Source organism: Brachycentrus maculatus, unplaced genomic scaffold, assembly GCF_059751285.1.
Source record: "Brachycentrus maculatus isolate JH-2025_06_01 unplaced genomic scaffold, ASM5975128v1 h1tg000293l, whole genome shotgun sequence".
In the NCBI taxonomy this organism is placed as follows: domain Eukaryota; kingdom Metazoa; phylum Arthropoda; class Insecta; order Trichoptera; family Brachycentridae; genus Brachycentrus; species Brachycentrus maculatus.
This window is the reverse complement of record NW_028281044.1, coordinates 818,619-842,236: the sequence shown is the minus strand read 5'-3', so window position 1 is coordinate 842,236 and position 23,618 is coordinate 818,619. Positions and strand designations below refer to the sequence as shown.

General features: G+C 33.3%; 1 protein-coding gene across 14 annotated transcripts in view; it reads left to right on the top strand.

Moving 5' to 3' along the window:
• Nucleotides 1-219: 219 nt before the first annotated feature.
• Nucleotides 220-23,618, top strand: part of NfI (Nuclear factor I) — a 51,818-nt gene continuing 28,419 nt past the window's right edge. For 10 of the 14 annotated variants that reach the window (XM_088267360.1, XM_088267356.1, XM_088267355.1 and 7 more), the window contains exon 1: nucleotides 227-1,402. In XM_088267360.1, coding sequence (XP_088123486.1) covers nucleotides 1,322-1,402 — 81 coding nt within the window. In that variant the 5' untranslated portion in view covers nucleotides 227-1,321. Of the gene's footprint in view, nucleotides 1,403-23,618 lie in introns of all 14 variants that reach the window. The other 4 variants (XM_088267369.1, XM_088267361.1, XM_088267368.1 and 1 more) reach the window with 1 other exon arrangement.

Below are 23,618 nucleotides of genomic sequence, written 5' to 3'. Positions count from 1 at the left end.
TGGAGTCGCAAAAGTGGAGTCACTAAAGTCGAGTTTCTAAAGAATAGTCTCTAAAGTGGAGTCGCTAAAGAGGAATTTCTAAAATGGAGTCTCCAAAGCGGTGTCGCTAAAGTGTAGTTGTCATTAAAGTGGAACCTCTAAAGTGAAGTCGCTAAAGCTTGTTGAACTCCGACCACCCTGTAGGAGCCGACTGGCCCCAGTGGAGGAGTTTGCGCCAGTAGTCGTCACTGGGCGGGCGCGCCGACAACCCAACATTCTCCTTCCAGACGTTTCTATTTCAATTCCCCCCCACTCACATTATTATTTCCCCCCAAAACCCACCAAAAATCGTTTCGCCCAGCCGCGTTAAAAAAACCGTCCAAAATCCAAAAAAACGTACTCCCAACCCCTCAAAAGTCGGACGGATATTTTTGATTTGGCCTTTGATTTTTGTTTTTTCCGCAACCCTCTCTTGTTTACGGGATGGCGAGTTAGTAGTGCGTTTCGGATATAAATAAGCCAGTCTGATTCTCGGTGCGATTTTCAATCGGCTTCGATTCGCGTTCGTCGCGTGTGCGATGCAAGTATCGAATATTCCCAACGCATGCACTCCGCGTTTATGCGCTCCGTGAAAACCACCAGCGATTTTTCGTCCGCCTTTGATTTTGTGCTTCGTGTGATAGAAATATTCATCGAGTGTTTTGTAGGAGATCTTCGGTCTCCCGTACGAGCCGAGTCGCATTTATTCTATTCATAGTTTGTTCGCTGCTCGGCGTTAGCTTAACGCTATTTTGGGACGGTTCCGAACCAGAATTATACAACGCAGCGATTTTGCTGTTGGTCACAGAGGAAGATAAAATACGTCTCGAAATACCCCCGGAATCGATCGTGAGTGAGTCTCTTCAGACACCACGAACGAGAGAAAAAGATCTCGGATAAAACGGAAAAAGTAACAAGTTCGTACGTCACCAAAAAAACAGAATAATGATCAAAATTACATAAACCTTTCGCTAAAAAGGTAAATATTGAAAAAAAAGATTCGTCCAAAGTTTCGTAGGGAAAATACTACGCAAACGCACTGTTTTATTAGAGCTTAAATATATTTAAAAAAAACGTCTTCCGTATAATTTAAAAAAAGGGGGTTCATATCTGTGATTCAAAAACGAAAAGGAAACAAGTGATTTGGTGAAATTTTGAGAAAATCGGAGAAAAAGTGAAAGAGGAGAAATTGTTGAAAGAATCGTTGATTCTGGGTGACGAGGAATGGACCAGGGAAGACGAGAGTGGTAGTCCGGACGGAAATGCTGCCGTCATCTCTTCCTCACGGCCTTTGAGCCTAGGAATGTTTATACCAGATTCCCTACGCAGCTGCATGATCGAGCCAGACGTTTCGACATACCTCCAAACTCCGTCATCAGGACAGGTGCAAAAATAAACAGCAAAACAGCCTTATTAAAAAAAAAATAACCCGGGCAGCGGGAATCCTCCCGATAGTTTGTTTTGGCAAATAAATTGAGAGATGTAATTAACAAAAAGCAATTAACATAATGTTGTACCTCTGTGTGTGTTAATGTTTGTGTGTATGCCCCTCCTTCGGTGTGCATGTGGAAAAGCAGCTTAAAAAAAACTTAAATTGTAAATGTAAAAATAATCCACACTTTAAAATGTAAATATAACTCTCAAATAATTTCCAATTCAACTTCTCTAATAAGACTTAAATAAAAAGATCTAAATTCAAATTTAAATATTCGCAATCGAACACAATTTCCTTTCTGTGATTGGTTTAATTTGAAAATGAGAACAAATGCTACTCTAGAAATTAGTTCTCAATTATAATAATCGAACATTACATTTTTATTCTTATTGTAAATTTGAATTGGAACTTGAGAGTGTAAATGTACATATGTGTTAAAGTGTGCTATTATTTGAGTTTGCTGTGTTTTGAGATATGCATAGGTGCATCGCCATTTCCGTAATCAATACTCCAAAACTGAACTGCGTTCTTCCAAATTCAAGGGATAATAAAGACAGATATACATTTTTAGTTTCAATGCGGATTTCGAACAGATACTTGAGTTTTTACATACTTTTATACAGAAACTTAGATTAAGTTAAATGGAAACCAATGAAAAGTAATCAATTTTTATGCATAAACATACATATTTTACATTATTTTTTTGTACTTTAAAAAATTTATTAATTGAACTAATTTTGCAAAAAAAAAGTTTTTTTTAGGTAAGGAAACAGTAATACATTTTTATATGTACAAAACATGTTAACAATAATTAATTCAGCAGTCATTTTATGGTAAAATCAATCCATTTTTCATTAGAATTATAAATACCTAAAATTTAGACATAGCTTCACATACGGAATTTAAAATGATGCTAATTGCACCGAAACACTTCGGCTGTCCAAATTTAAAACACAGTAAGGGACATTTTTTTTGTAGTAGGTTTTTTTTTGCATTTTTGGACTAAGTAGAGTCTACTTAGTCCATAAATGCAAAAAAACCTACTACAAAAATGTCCCTTACTGTGTTTTAAATTTGAACAGCCGACTTGTCAGAATAGGTTTTTAAAAATACAATTTTTTAAAAAGAGAAAAATTAAAAATATATATATTTCGTGAACTTCTTTAAATTTAAATTAACATAATTATTAAACTGTTCAGTTCAGTTTTGGAAAAAATTCTATAACTTGGCAAAGCTATACATTTTTTTCTGTATATTTTTTTAAGCTGCGTTTCCACTTAACCTTCCACTTAATCGCAAGTTACACTTAAACCTTTCTCTCTATTACTCTTTCTATATCCCTCTAAATGTTCGATGTTAGCAATGGCATGTGTATTTTCTCTAATATTCTTTAATCCTTTAACCAAAACACTACTTAACAGTACAAAGTGAGAAAAATACTTAATTAGTGAGAGCGGAAAAATATGCACTATTCTCAAATACATTTCATTCCAATCTCAAATTGAAATATTGTATTGGAAAAATGTATTTATAATTTAAATAGTGACTTAGCTCTATACAAGTATACTATTTTGAACAAGGGTTTCATACCCAATACCAATATATAATTTTTGACATCTCAACACAGATGAGTCCGCCTCCGTAGTGTAATGGTCAGCACGCTCGGCTACCGTTCTGGAGGTCCCGGGTTCGATTCCCAAGGGGGGTAAAATAAATATAAGTGATATTTTCACTGTAATATTTATTCAATATCACCCTGGACTGGTACCTGAAGCGGAGGGCTGATCACCTTTCCTTCATGTGTAAACGATTAAGATAACACTGCGTTAATATGACACAGTGCCCTATGCACCATTGGGGTGCGGATAAGGGTTTTATTATTATAACAACACAGATGAAGACGAAAATGTAAGTCTGAATATTTACAGGGATTACGATCTGTCATAGGCCGGTTTGATTGTTCACGTTATACGTGCAACATTCACCGTTTTACTTATGATTGATACAATTTAAGTTTATCACTTAAACCAGCCTACGATAGATTGCAGGCCCTGCAAATACCCAGATTTTTATAATATTCTTCATCGATATTAAGATGTAAATATAAACATTACTCCAAAGTGGAGAAACACAATTTTGTGAGCAAGGTTTTGAACACACTCAAAATATGTTGAAACACATTTTAAATTTATGTAAAAAAAAATCCAACTCTCATTCATTTAGTATTAATCTCTCTTGTAGGTTTTATAAAACATATTTATAGATTCTATGTAATCTAAAAATATGGGTTATTTTTCCTTAATCAATGAAATGCACTAATTATCAAAGCATTTTAAAAATGCACTAATTTTCAGAGCATTTTAAAAATGGACTAATTTTCAGAGCATTTTAAAAATGCACTAATTTTCAAAGCATTTTAAAAATGCACTAATTTTTACATTTTAACGTATGCCTGAAAATAATATTTTTGCCATCGCACTTTTCACTGAATGTCTCCTCTAAGTGTCTATTTATTTATAAATGTCTATGATAATCACTTTTTAATGTCTATGGTATGCTATTTTTTGGTTATGGTTTGTATGTTTTTTTTCTCTATGTGTGGTATTTGTTAAGATCCATGTTTAAAAATCATATTTCAGCTATTTTAGAAGCCGTAATAAAATGATTTTTTACGTATTACGAGTAATTTTTGCCAAAGATAATTTATAAAAAAATATATGTACATATAAAATAATCTAACTCTTTAAATCGATTCTGACATAAAAATATAAACAGTTACTATAAAACATATTTTGATAAATTTATTATCTATGGCTAGAATAAATTTTATGTCATTTTTAGCTTAATTTAAACTGTTTTCAGCAACGTCACAAATTGATAGAGAAAATTACAAGAAATTTAAATAATTTAAAGTAAACGGTTTCTATTTTTTAAGGAATAGGTTTTCTTTTAATAGGTTGTTATTTTTATTTGTTAGGAAGAAAAAAAACGAATCTCATAAGGGATCAAAGATTAGTTCATACTAAAATATAAATAATATTAAAAACGTAATAATATAGTATAAATTTTTTAATACTCGTAAACGCAGGTCGCCATTTAAATCTATTTATGAAGAATATTGACCCATTATTAGGTAATTTCTCAAACTTGATATAAAAAAAACGAAATTCTTTCAAACGCATCTTCGTTCCGCTATTCGACATTTACCTAACAGCAGCTGTAAAGTATGATTTTCGTATTACCATGATGGCTGATAATGTTCGCTGTATTAAGAGGAAAAAATTATATTTTTGATAGAATATTGATAAAAAAAATCAATTAAAAAAAGATCAATCGATCATACTTTCAAAATATTTTTTGGTATTACACAAAGTGAACGATGAATGATAAGGAGAGAATTATATATTATCATACCATTCTCTTTTTCAAAACTCCAATGGTGCATAGGGCACTGCATCATATAAACGCAGTGTTATCTTGATCGTTAACACATGAAGGAAAGGTGATCAGCCCTACCCTTGAGATACCAGTCCATGGTAATATTGAATAAATATTACAGTGAAAAAATCACTTATATTTATTTTACCCCCCTTGGGAATCGAACCCAGGACCTCCAGAACGGTAGCCGAGCGTGCTGACCATTACACTACGGAGGCGGACAATATATATATATATATATATATATATATATATATATATATATATATATATATATATATATATATATATATATATATATATATATATATATATATATATATATATATATATATATATATATATATATATATATATATACATACATACATACATACATACATACATACATATATACATATACATACATATACAAAATTCACATTATACTGAATTATTTTAAATACTTTAAAATGAATTGTTTATTAAACATAGCACAATGTCACTATCGAAACCTTGTTCTTGAATCACTAGAACTTCACTAGAGACAACTGTTGGTGAGATGTAAAGAAGCTTTTTATTAAGCAGAAACTCTTATATTAGGTCTTTGGACACACTCAAAATGTTGTAAATAAATTATTTGGTCAAATTATAAGCTTAAAACAAATTAAATTTATAATTTATAATTGAAGCACTAACTATGTGATTTTCCATTTTATAATTGAAATGTAACTTTGTTTTAAAATCACTATAAAGTGTCCGCCTCCGTAGTGTAATAGTCATCATGCTCGGCTACCGTTCTGGAGGTCCCGGGTTAGATTCCTAGGGGGGTTTAATAAATATAAGTGATTTTTTCACTCTGATATTTATTTAATATTAGACTGGACTGGTACCTGAAGTGGAGGGCTGATCACCTTTTCTTCATGTGTAATCGATTGAGATAACACTGCGTTTATATGAAGCAGTGCCCTATGCACCATTGGGGTGCGGTAAGGGATTTATTAATTATAATGTGATTTAAAAAGTTAGATTTTAATTACAGATTTAATTTGTAAAAAAAAAAAAACATACGTATTTTTAAAACGTTAAAATTACGGATACTTAAAGTACTAGGTTTAAAAAAACGTGCTTACAAAATAAAAACTAAAGAATCATTTTTAAGCCAAGCATTTTGTTTACCAGTAAGAATTTTTTTCTGTATAAATTAGATCGCCACTGTTTTTTTCGCAAATGCTAAGATGACGTGAAACATCTTCAAATAACGTTAACGTATATTACACTATTATTAATATATTATCAAGTGATATACGATTTGAGTTCCGTTGTCGAAATCGCTAGAGAATCGGAAATTTATGACGCGAAAATAATATATAGGGTAGAGAAAAACCACCCTCAGAGCGAAAAAATAATATTTTCGATATTTTTTCCTTCTTTCCATGTTTGCTAAAACAGCTGACATGTTTATATATTGATTTACATCATCCGTACCATGTCCCACCTCATTTTCTTGTATATGTTTTGTGACAATAAGCGGAAAAAACACCACATGACGTATTTAAGCTTTCATAAGAGGATAGTTACAATTTTCGGTTGAAAATTGGGAGATGGACTAATTTAAGGTTAAATTTTACATCAAAAGGTCCCACCTTATATTCATGTAAACATCACATGACGTACTTAAACTATAATAAGGGGATAGTTACAATTTTCGGTTAGATTAGGGTCATATACTAGTTTTAAGTTAAATTTTACATCATTCATGTCCATGTCCCGCCTTATATTCATGTAGACATCACATGATGTATTTAAAGTACCATAAGATAGTTAGGGTTAAGGTTATATTTTACATCACCATGTCCCACCATATAAACATTAAACATATTCATATAAACATCACATGAGATACATAAACTATCATAAGAGGATAGTAAAAAATTTCGTTGCAAATCGAGGTACTAGACGAGGTTAAATTTTATATCACCATGTCCCACCTTATATTCATGTAAACATCACATGACGCCTTTAAACTACCATAAGGGGATAGCTACAGTTTTCGGTTCAAAATTGGATGCTGGACTAATTTTAGGTGAAAGTTTACATGTTCATGTCCCACCCTATTTTCGTATGTATGATTTGTGATAACAAGCTTAAACAACAATCCTAAAACGTACTTTAACTATCATAAGAAGATAGTTAAAATTTTCGGTTCAAATTAGGGTGATATACTAATTTTATGTTAAATTTTACATCATCCATCCCATATCGCTCACTCCTTTCAAGAACGTCATAAATCAAAGATCGTCAATTTTCAGTTGTGCATGTATTCGGAATGCCCAGAAAATGTACTATATCCCAGTAAAAGAGGCATTTTTTAACTTAATATTTACCCGCTATAGGGCAGAAAATGTTGTTTTTGCATTTTGAAGAAAAGGTAGTGTTTAATTCTTTTTTTAAATATACTTAATATTTTTGAAATGGAGAAGAAACCTTTAGGTTTTACCTAAAAAGATCAGTTGCACAGTAAAAAATTCAATAAGTGGCTTGAAATTTATTTTTAATACATTTCATTATATTCTTAAACTTTAAAAACGATCTCCTGAAAAATCAAGTTTTTTGATATATGACGTTGTTGAAAGGAGTGAGCGAAATGTGGAATTGTTAAATTGGCTTTATTATTATTAACGTAACATTTTTAATTTTTTTTTATTATTGTTACTGTAACTTTTTATTTTATTTTGTTTTTTTCATGTAAAGCTGTACAATTCCCGAACAAATTAAATGGAATAAATAAATTTTAGAATTAGAAACTCCCAATGCAGTGTACGATCATATTCTGTATACCAAGAAGAGGATTTAAAAAATCTATTTATTGAATTTTTCCCCAAAATACCACACATGACGATACGTATTTCCGTGATGAACATACCGATATATATTTATCTGCAGTTTGGATAGTGTTCTCGGAGAGAGATTGAGAGGCTGGTATAGTCTTGAGACGGATTTAGACAAGTCGTGCGTTACGTCACACCGCCCTTCTTCTCTCACAGGCGGACCTAGCACTCTTTCGACCTACTTGCAAATCGCGCACAGCTCAAATAAACCCGAAATATAATAGCTAGCTTCATGTTTTGATTGCATAACACGTGTAATATCGACACGTACAACCAATAAAGTCTGCTCTGCGAAAACCCGCTGGCTTTTCAACTAGACCAGGAGTCGGCAACCTCTTGGACCTAAAGAACCAAACTTGAGTAGCAAAACGGTTTAGAAACTGAGCCAATTTTTAATTTACATTAATTTAACAATATTTTGAGCCCAAATACTTCAATTATTATCTTCAATTATTCTTCAAACCCTCATTCGCACCCGATGGTGCATAGGGCACTGCATCACACAAATGCAGTGTTATCTTGATCCTTAACACACGAAGGAAAGGTGATCAGCCCACCACTTTAGGTACCAGTCCAAGGAAATATTAAATAAGTATTAGAGTAAAAAAATCACTTATTTTTATTCGACCCCCCCTGGGAATCGAACCCGGGACCTCCAGCACGGTAGCTAAACGCGCTAACCATTACACCACGGAGGCGAACAATTATGGGATCTTCAATTATAGGAGCTATTTTTCATATTATTTTTTGACATCTCAACATAGATGAAGAAGAATATGGAATATCCATATACTTCTTTATATACATCGCTCACTCCTTTCAAGAACGTTATAAAACAAAAATCGTCAATTTTTAGTTGTGCATGTTTTCGAAATGCCCAGAAAATGTACTATCCCAGCAAATATATATTTTCGACTTAATATTTACCCGCTACAGGACAGAAAGTGTTGTTTTTGCATTTTGGAGAAAAGGTATTGTTTAATTATTTTTTTTAAATAAACTCGATTTTTTTCAAATGGAGAAAAAACCTTCAGGTTTAACCTAAAAAGTTCTGTTGCATAGTAAAAAGTTCAATAAGTGGCTTGATATTTATTTTGAATACATTGTATTATATTTTAAAATTTTAAAAACGTTCTCCTGTCTAGATTTTTGATTTATGACGTTCTTGAAAGGAGTGAGCGACATATGTTGGGATTTCAAAAAATAATTCAAAAAATAATCTTTAGTTGGAGATATCCAGATTTGTGAACAAGTATTTGGACACACTCAAACTGTTGTTAATAAATTATCTGGTCAAATTATAAGCTAAAATAACAAAATAAAAAGGATATTTTCTGGCGTTTCTCATGTATGTGATTAAAATCCAGGTTTGGACCTCACATACAAGTATAAGAGTTTCTCTAGTTGGAAATATAAGCAGAGGAAAACAGAGAAAAATTTGTCACGATTAAGTATTTTTATAATATTCAATAGTGGTCAGGAGTCGGAATAATCGGCAAATATTTATGAGTCCGCCTCCATAGTGCGATGGTCAGCGCGCTCGGAGGTCCCGAGTTCGATTCCCAGGGGGGGGGGGTCAAATAAATATAAGTGATTTTTCACTCTAATATTTATTCAATATTACCCTGGACTGATACCTAAAAGCGGAGGGTTGATCACCTTTCCTTCATGTGTTAACGATCAAGATAACACTGCGTTTATATGATGCAGTGCCCTATGCACCATTGGGGTTCGGATAAGGGTTTGAAAAAGAAGATTTATGAGTAGCAGCATGAATGTGGAAGAAACGATGATCTATACAGAGGCAGATTGGTGTGGCGTTCTATTATATCTGCCTACACCAACTGGGGAAACGGCATGACGATTAGTTAGTCAGTTAAAAATAATACTTAGAGGATGTTTTTAAAAAATCGCGTATATCATATATTATTTTCATCTTATGTGTATCCCAACACAGATTAAATTAAAACATGTTCTTAGCTAGAAGAAAATAAAATCCCTCAAATTGATCTTTGTATAAACGTTGTACATAATAAACAAGGTTAAAAAACAAATTTAACTCCCATCTAAAAAAAGCGTGTAAAAAATCGCAGAATATTTCAAAAGGAACAATTATTTATTGAAAACACCAAGTTATGTCGTAAAAGTTATACTATTTCGTGAATTATTTATTATTACGCCAGTTATTACAAAACTCTACAAGACGTAGTCGCTAATCTATCGTTCTTGTTTCTCCTTCGATGACATGTCATTAGAACACAGCGTAACCTTCAAAATAGCATCTCATAATTTTCTATAAATATGATCAGCTCAAGCTGTAGGTGCCTACCTAAACTATAGTACCCAATTACCTACGCATGACGTCACAACGCGTCCATAAATTGCCATCGCGATATTAATTTTTCCCTCTGGCAACACCTCGGCTCATTCGGCGATCGAGCCTCGTCACTCGACAAGATGGCCGCCGCGGAACAGCTGATAAACGTCAAATTCCCCCGGATTAGCGGCAAATTTCCTTACGCACGCTGCCGTGCGTGGATTTTTTGTGTAAATATACCGCTTGGCAACCTTCCTGTTGTTTTTTTTTTGTTTGGCCATCTCCCGAATGCTGGCACAGGTCTCGCTCTAGAGCCGTGACGCTGAATCTCTTTCATTAACGCAAATATTGGCCAAACTTTCTCTCCGTACGAGGATTCGCGTATTGTGGTTCGATGCCAATACAAAACCGCGTAGTTGCGCTCTTTTGGTACTGTGCAGCTGGTACGAAATGCACATGGCCTAGAAAATGTATAAACACGCATACAGTGTTTATTTTGAATCCTTATTTACACGAAAAAAATAACCGTTAGTACAATTCCACCAAAAAAAACAATAATTTGAAACAGATTTTTCATAATTTTATTAATGATTTGGCAGTCACGCTGTGGTAATATCTATCTATGTTTAATTTATGTTTTATATCGTAAATACCACTATTTCTTAAAATCTACTGTGATACGCGTTTGGATGTATTCCACATTATTTTCAAATTCCGTACGATGCGGAATGCATCGAAACACGTGTCACAATAGATTTTAAGAAATAGTGGTATTTACCAAGTAAACTTAATTTAAAAACAGATACGAGTATATCATCATTTAAGAGCATTTTTAAACTAGTTCTTGGTTTATCATGTAAAAATGTTTAAAAAAAAACATAAAATCATAAGTTTATAGGAATTATCAATATAATTACGTTATATATAGTCTATTTAGATACGAAGATTTTTAAATTGATATTTGAACAAAGACAAGGAAGTTTAATTACATATTTACATATCCAATTACGATAAATGTTAGCTGGGTTTAATGAAAATAAATTTGCGGTCTTTCGATTATCCCACCTTAACGAAATTCATGAGATTTTTCACACAAACGGGTCAATGGCTGAAGAATTATACAGCTTTACGCAAAGTTCTCCCGATATCTTGGAAATTCTTCCTCAATATCGTGGTTTAAATTTATTTACTTGTATACGATAAATTTTTCCTTATTTTATGCCTCCTTCTTCTTCTTCTTCTTGGTGTAGGCCTAAAAATGCATCTGGGAATCGAACCCGTGACCTCCATCATGGTAGCTAAATACGCTAACCATTACACCACGGAGGCAGAATGTTACTTAGTGGTTGAACATTTTGCTCACTCCTTTCAAGAACGTCATAAATAAAAAAAAACTTGATTTTTCAGGAGAACGTTTTTAAAGTTTAAATATATAATAAAATGTAAAAAAAAATAAATATCAAGCAGGTCATTGAACTTTTTACTGTGCAACAGATCTTTTAAGGTAAAATCTGAAGGTTATTTCTACATTTGAAAAATATTTAGTATATTTAAAAAAATAATTAAACTTTTCTTCAAAATGAAAAAACAACACTTTCTGCTCTGTAGCGGGTAAAAATTGAGTTAAAAATATGTCGCTTTTGCTGGGATATTGTACATTTTCTGGGCATTCTGAAAACATGCATTACCGAAAATTGACGATTTCTGATATATGACGTTGTTGAAAGGAGTGAGTGAAATATGTCACATTAAAAAAAGTATCATGTTTTTTATCATCTATATTTTACTATCTACATCAATAAATTCGTTAAATGAACGCGGAAATGATTCTCTATTCTCGTCAGGAAGATGTAAATTGCAACGAATCTGTGTTAATGCGTTCGTATGCAGAATGCACCTCTAGCAATGATTTGCCTAACAAGTAGGCGAATGCAGGAGCTACAACCTTGCACATTTTTAGGAATGTCTCCTTCGGGAGACATTCCTAAAAATGCAGCGAACTGCATCTAAATACCATGCATTTTTATATTGAAACATTGAAAGTGTACTCGCAAATACGCAATATGATAATGGGTACAATTGGTAGATGTTACACGTGTGTAAAGTGATCACTTAAACAAGCGTATGACGGTCGTAAACCCTGTGTAAATGCCTAGATTTTTTATATTCTTCTTCACCTATGTTGAGACGTCAAAAATGTAAGTGGAGAAACCCATTTGGACACACAAAATGTTGTAAAAAACGAGACACTATTTTTCTAAATAAATTTAGCCTCAATGATACTAAAACTTTAGTTTTTATTTGTGTGTAAAGTGATCACTTAAACTAGCCTATGGACAGCGTATTATAGACGGGTCATAAGTTTTGTTAATACGAAGACTTTCATCATGTATGTTTTGTATTATTATAATTTATTTGTTAGGTGTATTTTCTATGACTGCTTTGTTTTTTTATATTTTTTATTATTTTTTATAAACATAAATTGTATAATGATTAAAGAAAACACTTCGTTTTTTACCACTTGAGTTTTATTATAGACTACATGTTTCAGAAGTTAAACTTCCATCATTCAGGTCTGTATAATAAAACATGTAGTCTATAATACAACTCAAGTGGTAAAAAACGAAATGTTTTCTTTAATCATTGTAACATGTCTTACCACAAAGTTAATGCCGAAACAATAAATAAAATATAAATTGTATACATATATTACAAATTTTTTTTTAACATATTTTTAAAAAAATTGCAGAGACCCACCAAGTCACCTTGTGTGTCTTGTCGGTGGAGTTATTTTTACATACATTTTTTATTGTTTTTAATCATTGCACAATGTACAAGGATTTATATCATACTTAGTTTATGACCATCAATCAAGATCCGTCATACAGGTCATTTATTTGTCTTTTTCGTCTTGTCACATTTTCCAAATAAGACACCACTAAATACCACCGATAGATCCTTATGCCCCATTGCCTCATGAATTTTGTCAACAAAAAAATCATATATGCAAATTCTGAGATTTCATAATGGAAGGAAATTTTGTTTTTCGGAAAATTTTGAAACTTCAATTTACTCTACCCGACTGAGTTTCTCCAGGGTATGCTTGGCTACAATAGTCTAGAGACTAGAAGGAATGTGTATTTGATTACGCATTTTTATCCATTGTTGCGCGGTATGATCGATAATCCTGAAATTATCCGGAGCATTGGTCCGTATGTTCCCGATAGTTACCTAAGACAGCGTCGGCATAGATTGTTTCACATTCCTATACACAGGACCAACCTCCCGATGGTTATGCCTGTAGGAAGAGCTACCGCTATGTTGAACAAAATATTAATGGATATTGATCTGTTCCGTGTGTCTTAAGGAGTTTTCCGAATCGGGGTTCTTCTACACCTTTAACAATAGTTCTTGCATATTTTCGATTTTAATGTATTAATTTTTTTTAGTTTGTAATGTATACGTTACTACTACTACTACTACCATCACTCCGTTTCCCCGAAGGGGTAGGCAGAGAGGATGGAACGCCACACTCTTCTGTCCTGACATACACTCCTCGCCTCCTTCACATCAATACATCTAGTCATACATGCCCTCCGATTATGCAGACTTTTGACACCGCCAGATTTTAGGTTCTGATTGATCTGATCGTGCCAAGTCTCTCACATTCGCCACATATATTTTCTTAGTCATTCTCTCGTTATCCATTCGCTCCACATGTCCATACCACCGCAAAGAACTCTTCCTAATTTTTAATGTGTATGTTAATTGAAAATAAATTAATTGAATTGAAATCGAATTTACGATCGGCAATTTTGTGGACTTTCTGTCATCCTACGCACTAACTGATTGATGGGTCGAGCGTACAATGGACCACGGATATCTCCGAATCAGATATATCAATTCAGTAAAGATTCAACTTGCGAATACGTGATTCGGATATTAATTCCTTCCTGGGAATACCGCAAAATGCATCACTGCATTTTATGTTGCAGTAATGCATTCGTGTAATGGTAGACATCTATTGCATATCAATGGAGTAAAGTAATAATGATTCTCAGTACATATGTATATAATAGAATTACCTCAAATCGTAAATAACATGGGTGTAATGATGAATTAATTGTGTATGTATATATATATATATATATATATATATATATATATATATATATATATATATATATATATATATATATAATATATATATATATATATATATATATATATATATATATATATATATATATATATATATATATATATATATATTTATACATATATATATACATATGTATATACATATGTATATATATATATATATATATATATATATATATATATATATATATATATATATATATATATATATATATATATATATATATATATATATATATATATATATATATATATATATATATATATATATATATATATATATATATATATATATATATATATATATATATATATATATATATATATATATATATATATATATATATTATATATATTATCATAAAATAAAAGTTCACATCAACGTGAAAATACAAACCAGTTTGTATTTTCACGTTGATATGAACATCTGTGATTCTCAAAACTAGTCGTGTTACATTAATATCGAAAATCTGTAGTTTTCAAAAAAGTCGTCTTAAACAATTGTTACATTTTTAAAATTAAACTGGTGACAGCATTCCCACTTTCTGAATCATGATATCTCGAAATTATGTATATTATACAGGAAACTTAAGTCGTTAATGCGAAAAATAGTACAATTCGGAAACACTAAGCACTCGTTAACACAAATATTTAATTCTAACGAGGTTCACTATAAACATACAGATACAAAGCTGCGTTAACTTGCGGTTAATTTAACAACAACATTGACGCTGGATTTAGCCGGGTTTGTAAATATTTACCCCTGGGTAATAAAATTTAAGTGAAACAAGAAAATTGATTGGAAAATATTAAAGATTCGGGTATAAAGATTTATTGGACGAAATAATATCCTTAGGGCGCTTCTCCACTACCCGGAATTCCGTATAATGTTACTGTCCGGCACGTCAGTTAGCGTTTTAAAATTACGATTGGCTTGGATTGGCTTATGCTTTTGTCCATCTTTCTTCGGATCGGTGCGTGAACACGTTGCGCGTAAATTCGATCACGCTAAACTGTCGTAGTCGCTTTCATTTTCAGAACCGGACTGCCGGACGGTCAAATTCCGGGTAGTGGACAATCGCCCTTAGGGCGTTTGTGCACTACGCGTGTTTACGCACCGATCCGAAGAAAGATGGACACAAGCTCAATAATCGTTTTAAAATGCTAACTGACGTGCCGGACGGTAAAATTCCGTGTTATTCCGTGTAGTGCACAAACGCCCTTAGTCAACAATATTTTGAGTATCAATCACGTCACTTTCCGCAGGGGTAGGCATAGAAAATAGAACGCCACCCCAATCTGTGTTTTAAGCAATCTTCGCATCTTCCACATTCATGCATCTCCTCATATATACATATAAAGAAGTTCGAAAAAATTGAGTAGTGTGGTTGTCAATCATGTGTCGAATTGGTGAATGTTACACGTGTGTACAGTGATCACTAAATCAAGTCAATGGATGACCGTAAGCCCTGTAAATACCCAGATTTCCATATTATTCTTCATCTTTGATGAGATGTCAAAAAATTATATGAAAATAACTCCTGTAATTGGAGATAATCCAGATTTTGTAAACAAGTATTTGGACACACTCAAAATGTTGTTTATAAAATGTGCCTCAAAGTATCTGCAAAAAACATTAAAAAAATATATAAAAATATCGTTACAATGTATTTTGTTTGTAAGAGAGAAAATCACTCGTAAACGAGGGAAGTGAGTGTTATAAAGAAGTAGCTTTTGATGACCGCAGTGCAGCGATTAGCATGCAGAACCATCTTCGAATAGTGTTCAGGTCGATGAATTCCAAACGACCTTTGAAGGAATTTAAAGGAGTGCAATATGCCATGGGATTGCATCGACAGTCATAAACAAAGCATTGCTAAGTACAATGCACTCTTTGCTTAGCGGGAATAAAATAAATGCATTTGCATATAACGGCTCCAAACACAATGATTGAAGGTCGAATTGTCGCCACTGTTTATTTACTTAAACTTCATGTACAGAAAATAAATAAGTACATTTTATAAAGTAATATTTTCCAACCAACCAAATACAGACTAGTGATGATTAAAGAAAACACTTCGTTTTTTACCACTTGAGTTTTATTATAGACTACATGTTTCAGAAGTTAAACTTCCATCATTTAGGTCTGTATAATAACTAAAATATAAAATATAAAATTGTTCTATAAATAAGGAGAGGGGAAAGTAAGGGGAAGGGGTTAGTCAAGGGACGGAGTTTGAAAAAAAAGGAAAAATGGAAAGCAATGGTGAAGAATTTTGAAACAATATATTATTTAATAAATTATTATTAGAATTCAGGTTTTTTTGAATTTCTAAATTTTAAAACGAAGTGTTTTCTTTAATCATTGTGACATGTCTTACCACAAAGTTAATGCCGAAACAATAAACAGACTAGTGATATTGGTCGTAACGTTTGATACCATATACTGTAAAGCTATTTGCAATCAGAGGGTAGATAGTACCTGAACATTTAAAAAAACATAAATTAAAATTTGACATTTAAAAAACATAAATAACAAAAGATGATAATAAGGAGGGCAAAGGAAAAATACAGTTTAGGGAGGAGTTAGAGGGAAAAACTTAGGGAGGAGGTTTGATGGACAGTTAGGATTCTAATGATGAATAGTAATATCTCAGACGTTTCTTTAAAGTTATTAGAGAAGGTGCATTTTTTACGCGGAGAGGTAATTCGTTCCATAGTCTGGCCGCTTGGACAGAGAAGGAATTACTGAAGAATGATGTGTTATGGCGAGGAATGGAAAGTGTCATTTCTTGGGAAGAACGAAGTGAAAGACCATGATCTGAGAAGTATATAAAATTTTCAGCCAGATATTTAGGTGCATTGGGGCTGTTTCGTCGAAACCACTTCCAATATTGTGTATTCTACGTAAGGTTTTCTAAGCTGTTAACTCACTTAGAAAACGATCTACGACGGCTTATGACCGTCGTAGGCTGTTTTAAGGGATCACTTTACACACGTGTAACATTAACCAATTCTACCCATGATTGACAACCACACTACTCAAATTCTTGGAAGTTCTATATATATGATCCAATTTCGAAACATTGTTCATGAATCGCTAGAATTTCGCTAGAGACATCTATTGGAGAGATGAAAATAAGCTTTTTATTGTGCAGAAACTCCTTTATCAGTATTTGAGGTCCAAATCCTGGATTTTAATCACATACATGAGAAACGCCAGAAAATATCATTTTAATTTTTATTATTTTTTGGCTTATGGTCCGCCTCCGTAGTGTAATGGTCAGCGCGCTCGGCTACCATTCTGGAGGTCCCGGTTTCGATTCCCAGAGGGGGTTCCAATAAATATAAGTGATTATTTCACTCTAATATTTATTCAATATTACCCTGGACTGGTACCTGAAGCGGAGGGCTGATCACCTTTCCTTCGTGTTTTAACGATCAAGATAACACTGCGTTTATATGATGCAGTGCCCTATGCACCATTGGGGTGGGGATAAGGGTTTGAATGAATTATTTTTTGGCTTATAATTTGACCAGTTAATTTATTTACAACATTTTGACACGCTCAAAATCATTCCAAACATTTAATATATCATTATTTTGTGACAAAATAATATTTTTCTCAAATAATTGTCATGTCGCAACTAAGTCCGCCGTTCTGCTAAATTCATACGAGGAAGCGAGTAACTGCAGTGCAGATAAAACAATAAAACGTAAGCTTCCTTCAGATTAATCGTTCACAAGAAAATCGAGCGAAAATTCAAATGGAAATTGTGCTCTCGCAACTGCTACTATTTTATACACAACATTTGAGTGTGTCCAAATACATGTTCACAAATTTGAGTTTTCTTTACTTTCATTCAAACCCTTATCCGCACCCCAATGGTGCATAGGGCACTTCATCTAATAAACGCAGTGTTATCTCGATCGTTAACACATGAAGGAAAGGTGATCAGCCCTCCGCTTCCGGTACCAGTCCAGGGTAATATTGAATAAATATAAGAGTGAAGAGATCACTTATATTTATTTGACCCCCCTGGGAATCGAACCCGGGACCTCCAGAACGGTAGCCGAGCGTGCTGACCATTACGCTACGGAGGCGGACAGAACTTTCTTTACTTAGGAGTTATTTTCACATTTTGTCATCTCAATATACTGGGTGGCGCAAAATGAATCACCCTCTCGGAAGATGTTATATTTTTAGCAAATGTACGTTTATCATATTTGAAATAGGTGGACTAGACAGCTGCAGTATATGATGGCGCAAAATTACTTATCCAATTTTGTTTATGAATAACTAAATTAAAAAAATAATTATTTCGAGAAATAGAAATCTTTTCATCAATTGATTCGACGGTCACTTTGTGGTAAAACCTATCCATTTTTAATTATTAACTAATGTTTTACTTAGTAAATACCACTATTTCTTAAAATCTAGTACGACACGTGTTTCGATGAAAATGATGCGGAATGCATCGAAACACGTGTCATAGTAGGTTTTAAGAAAAAGTGATATTTACTAAGTAGAACATTAATTAAAAATGGATAGATTTTACCACAAAGTGACTGCCGAATCAATTAATGAAAATGTTAATAATTCATATAAACTTATATTTAAAATGTTTTTTTTTAACATTAAAATTTTACAATTATTAAAAATGGATAGAAATCTTTATTTGGACCTTTATTATTTTTTAAAAAAGAAGAAGATGATATACCCGACGATTATTACGACTCCTGACCCGGCCGCTTTCAAGTATTTGACATACCTGATTGTGCCAAGTTTTCCTCGGTCGTCCTCTGCTTCTTTTTCCAACTACATTCGCCTCATAAATTTGTTTAACCGTTCTTTCTTCACTCACACGCTCCACATGTCCAAACCATCTCACACACCTTTCTTAATTTTATCGATAATGCTTATCTCAGCCTTACATTCTTTCCTTATTTCATCATTCGAACATCTATCAAACATCGTTTTGCCACACATTCGTCTGAGGGATCGCATTTCGACTGCATTCAGTTCGCTTTCATCCTTTTGTCAACTCCATGCTTTGTTTCCATACATAAGGGTTGGAACCAGAACTCCATTGTGTACTGCCAGTTTAGCTTCCGCTGATAGATTTTTATTTGCTAAAACTGATTTTAGTGCACCATTCACTCTGTCCTCAGCATTCATTCTCCTTTCTATGTCTTTATCAATCTTTCCATCCCTAATAATAATAATAATAATAGTAATAATCGTCGGGTATGTATGAGGAGATGCATGAATGTAGAAGAGGCAAAGAATGTTTGCAAAGACAGAGTGGTGTGGCGTTCGATTCTCTCTGCCAACCCCTGCGGGGAAGCGGCGTGATGGTTAGTTAGTTAGTCAAAAGATGATATACGTCAAGTGGCTGCCGCCAATGTTGATCAACATTTGTGCCCGTTTTATCAATCTGTTTATATACTGCAGCTGTCTAGTTCACAAATGTCAAATAGGATCGACGTACGGCGTCATTTGCAAAAATTATTACATTATTATTATTAGAAGAAGAATGTAGAAGTCTGTATTTACAGAGCTTATGGTCATTGGCTGGTCAAGTGATCACTTTACACACGTGCGACATTCACCATTCTACAATACCAATGATTGACAACCACACTACTAAATTTTGGGAACTCCCAGATATATTGTTATTATATAATCTCATGACCCAGTACAAATGAGTTCACAGCAACCATCTATGTTGGATTGAAAAAGCTTTTATTTAGCAGACACCATTTTATTTAGACGTGTACAAGATACGAACTCCGGATTATTTTTACATACTGAGAAACGCCTAAAAACATGAACCAAAAAACTTTTTATGTAGCTTATAATTTAATCATTTTTTTAATTCACAATATAGCCCGCAGGGGTAGATTGAGAGGATGGAATGCCACAACTGACACTTATAGCTTCCTCAACTTTCATACACTCCCCACCCAAGTATTCACCCTTCTTTTTTAACCTAATTCTAGAATCGCGGGCATAATTTCTAAAATGATAATGCTAAACGCATTTAAACTATGAAATTTTGTATTAATAAAACCCTTATCCGCACCCCAATGGTGCATAGGGCACTGCTTCATATAAACGCAGTGTTATCTTGATCGTTTACACATGAAGGAAAGGTGATCAGCCCTCGGCTTCAGGTACCAGTCCAGGGTAATATTGAATAAATATCACAGTGAAAAAATCACTTTTATTTATTCGACCTCCCCTCTGGGAATCGAACCCGGGACTTCCAGAACGGTAGCCGAGCGTACTGACCTACGGAGGCGGACAATGAAATTTTGTATTAATTGTTATTATTATTTTCTATTATTATTTTGTAAATAAAAAAAAACACTTGACACTGTCAGAAACATCCTTTCACTGGGTGACTGTCAAACAAATAATAAAAAATAAAAATAAAACTTTCATACATTTAATTTTTCATGCCCTCTGATTATTCTTTATTTTCTTCAAAAAGTTTATTTTTATTTTAAATATACAACATCAAATTGAATACAATAAATTGTATTTCACAGTCTTTATTTTTTTCGTCATATTTTATTATATAGTGAGACTGGCTAAAAGATGTGTGGCGCCGCTCGCTATCTCATTTATAGTTAAGGGAGTAAAAGAGACAAATAGTAATACGGTACTAAGCAGTGAAATTCGATGACAGCTCCATATAAACATAACGTATGGCAACTCAAATTTGACGTAATCGTATTAAGCTATTACTATAAAAAATACGTTAAAATTACATAAAACTTACTTTTTTACATAATTTTATTCGGTGTCACATGGTGGTATTTTTTTAACATTAAAAAAAAATGAACCACTATTTGTGCTTTGCAGAAACCTTATGCTGTAGTGGTGTCCACATATTTGTGCTTTTTGGAAACCATGTTTCGATTACATAAGGTTTCCGAAATGCACAAATATGTACACACCCCCGCCACATAAGGTTTTTGGAATGCACAAATATGCGCACGCCGCCGCCATATAAGGCTTCTGAAATGCACAATTATGTGCGAACCACCGTAATCTAAGGTTTCTGAAACACACAGATATGTGCACAGTACTGCATAATAAAGTTTCTGAAACGCACACATATGTGCACAACTCAGCATAGTTAAGTTTTTGAAATGCACAAATATGTGCACAGCTTCACATAATAAGGTTTCTGAATTGCATAAATATGCGCACACCACCGCCATATAAGGTTTCTGAAACGCACAAATATGTGCACAGTACTGCATAATAAGGTTTCTGAAATGCACAAAAATGTGCACACCGCTGTTACATAAGGTCTCTGAAACGCACAAACATGTGTACAGAACTGCACGGTTAAGTTTCTGAAACACATAAACACGCTCACACTGCCGCCATTAAAGGCTTCTGAAACGCATAAATATGCGCACACCGCCGCCACATGCGGTTTCTTAATCCTTCAAATATGTGCACAGCACCGAAACATAAGATTTCTAATAAAGTTTCTTAAACGCACGAATATGCGACACCACGGCAACATATGGTTTCTGAAACGCACAAATGCTCGTATGTTTAAACCGTCGTAATATAAGGTCTCTGAAACGCACAAAAATGTGCACGGAACTGCATATTAGGGTTTCTGAAACGCACAAACATGTGCACATAACTGCGTAATAAAGTTTCGGAAACGCACAAATATGTGAAACACAAAGAATGTGTCAATAAAGATGGATTTTCGGCACAGAACCCACTCACACGACCGCGCTCACCTGTTGGTAGCGAGATAATTGAATTTTCCCGGATTAAAAACACGGCGAGATATCGAATAGTGCCAGCCGCGGATTCGGTTATTTAATAAACATTGGCACGTGCCAATCGATCTATTTTCCTCTCGATCGCAGACGGCCTGTCTGGCACCTCGGCCAAGTGACACATCCAGCGATCCTGCACTTTCCCGCAGATCGGCCAAATAATAAAACACATAAAAAATCGTAATCATAGGCAGGCCATGCCAAAACTGCCCCCTTCTGGAATATTTGGCGTGGAGTCAGCAATCAATGATGAATGGTGGTCGGCCGTTTCCATTCACCCGCCGCACGCACTCCACGCGCGGCCATCTTGTCACAGTTGGCAGGACTGCGCCTCGGTGTTGCCAAGCGTAAAAACGGGGAAAAGTGCAATGTTTATAGTGTGACGGGCGTAAATATGCCAATATGGCGGCCACGTCGAGAAAACTATGCGAGAAAATAGTAATTTAATCGATGACCGGTAGCCTTGCCAATTTTATAACTATTACCCGTCTTATCTTCGCGTTAATAGACGTAAACAAAGTCTATTGTTTCCGTAATTGATTCGGCAGTCATTTTGTGGTAGAATGTATCCATATTTAATAAATGTTTTCCAGAGCAAATACCACTATTTTCTGAAATCTCTTGTGACATGTGTTTCGATGCATCCAGCATCATTTTCACGTCGTTTGAGCGGGATACCACATTGCAATTTTGTACAAATTGATCAAACAAATTAAAATAGAAAAAAGCTATATATTTGTTGTTTTACAAAATAAGTCAGAACTAAACTAAAAGCATAACTTTACTCGGGAATCTTCGTGTGTCTGATATTATGTTTAAAACATAAAAATTGAGTGAGTCCACTTTTGAGTAAGTTAATATAAAAACGACTAGTTTCAAGACCTACAGATGTTCTCGAAACTGGTTGTATTTACTTTGTTAAATTCAATAGTGGTCTAATACAAGTGTTTTGTTATTATAATTAAATGTTACTTTATTTTAAAATCACTATAAATATTTAATTATAACTTAATTATAATGTCTACCGGTTTCGAAGCTAACCGCTTCTTTATCAAGACTGATTAATAACATAAATTATGTTTTATTATTATATTGAATTAATCATGTTATTCTAAGAAGCTTTTACCTCGTTGAATATTGCAATATGGTATTTGTATTAAAATATAAAAGATATATCGCTCACTCCTTTCAAAATCGTCATAAATCAAAAAACTTGATTTTTCAGGAGAACGTTTTTAAAGTTTAAAAATATAATACAATGTATTAAAAATAAATATCAAGCCACTTTTTGAAATTTTTAATGTGCAACAGATCTTTTTAGGTAAAACCTGAAGGTTTTTTCTCCATTTTAAAAATACTTAATATATTTCATAAAATAATTAAACAATACATTTTCTTCAAAATGCAAAAACAACACTTTCTGCCCTGTAGCGGGTGAATATTAAGTTAAAAATATGCCTATTTTGCTGGGATATAGTACATTTTCTTGGCATTCCGAAAACATACACAACTGAAAATTGTCGATTTTTTATTGAAAGGAGTGAGCGATATATGTAAAAGA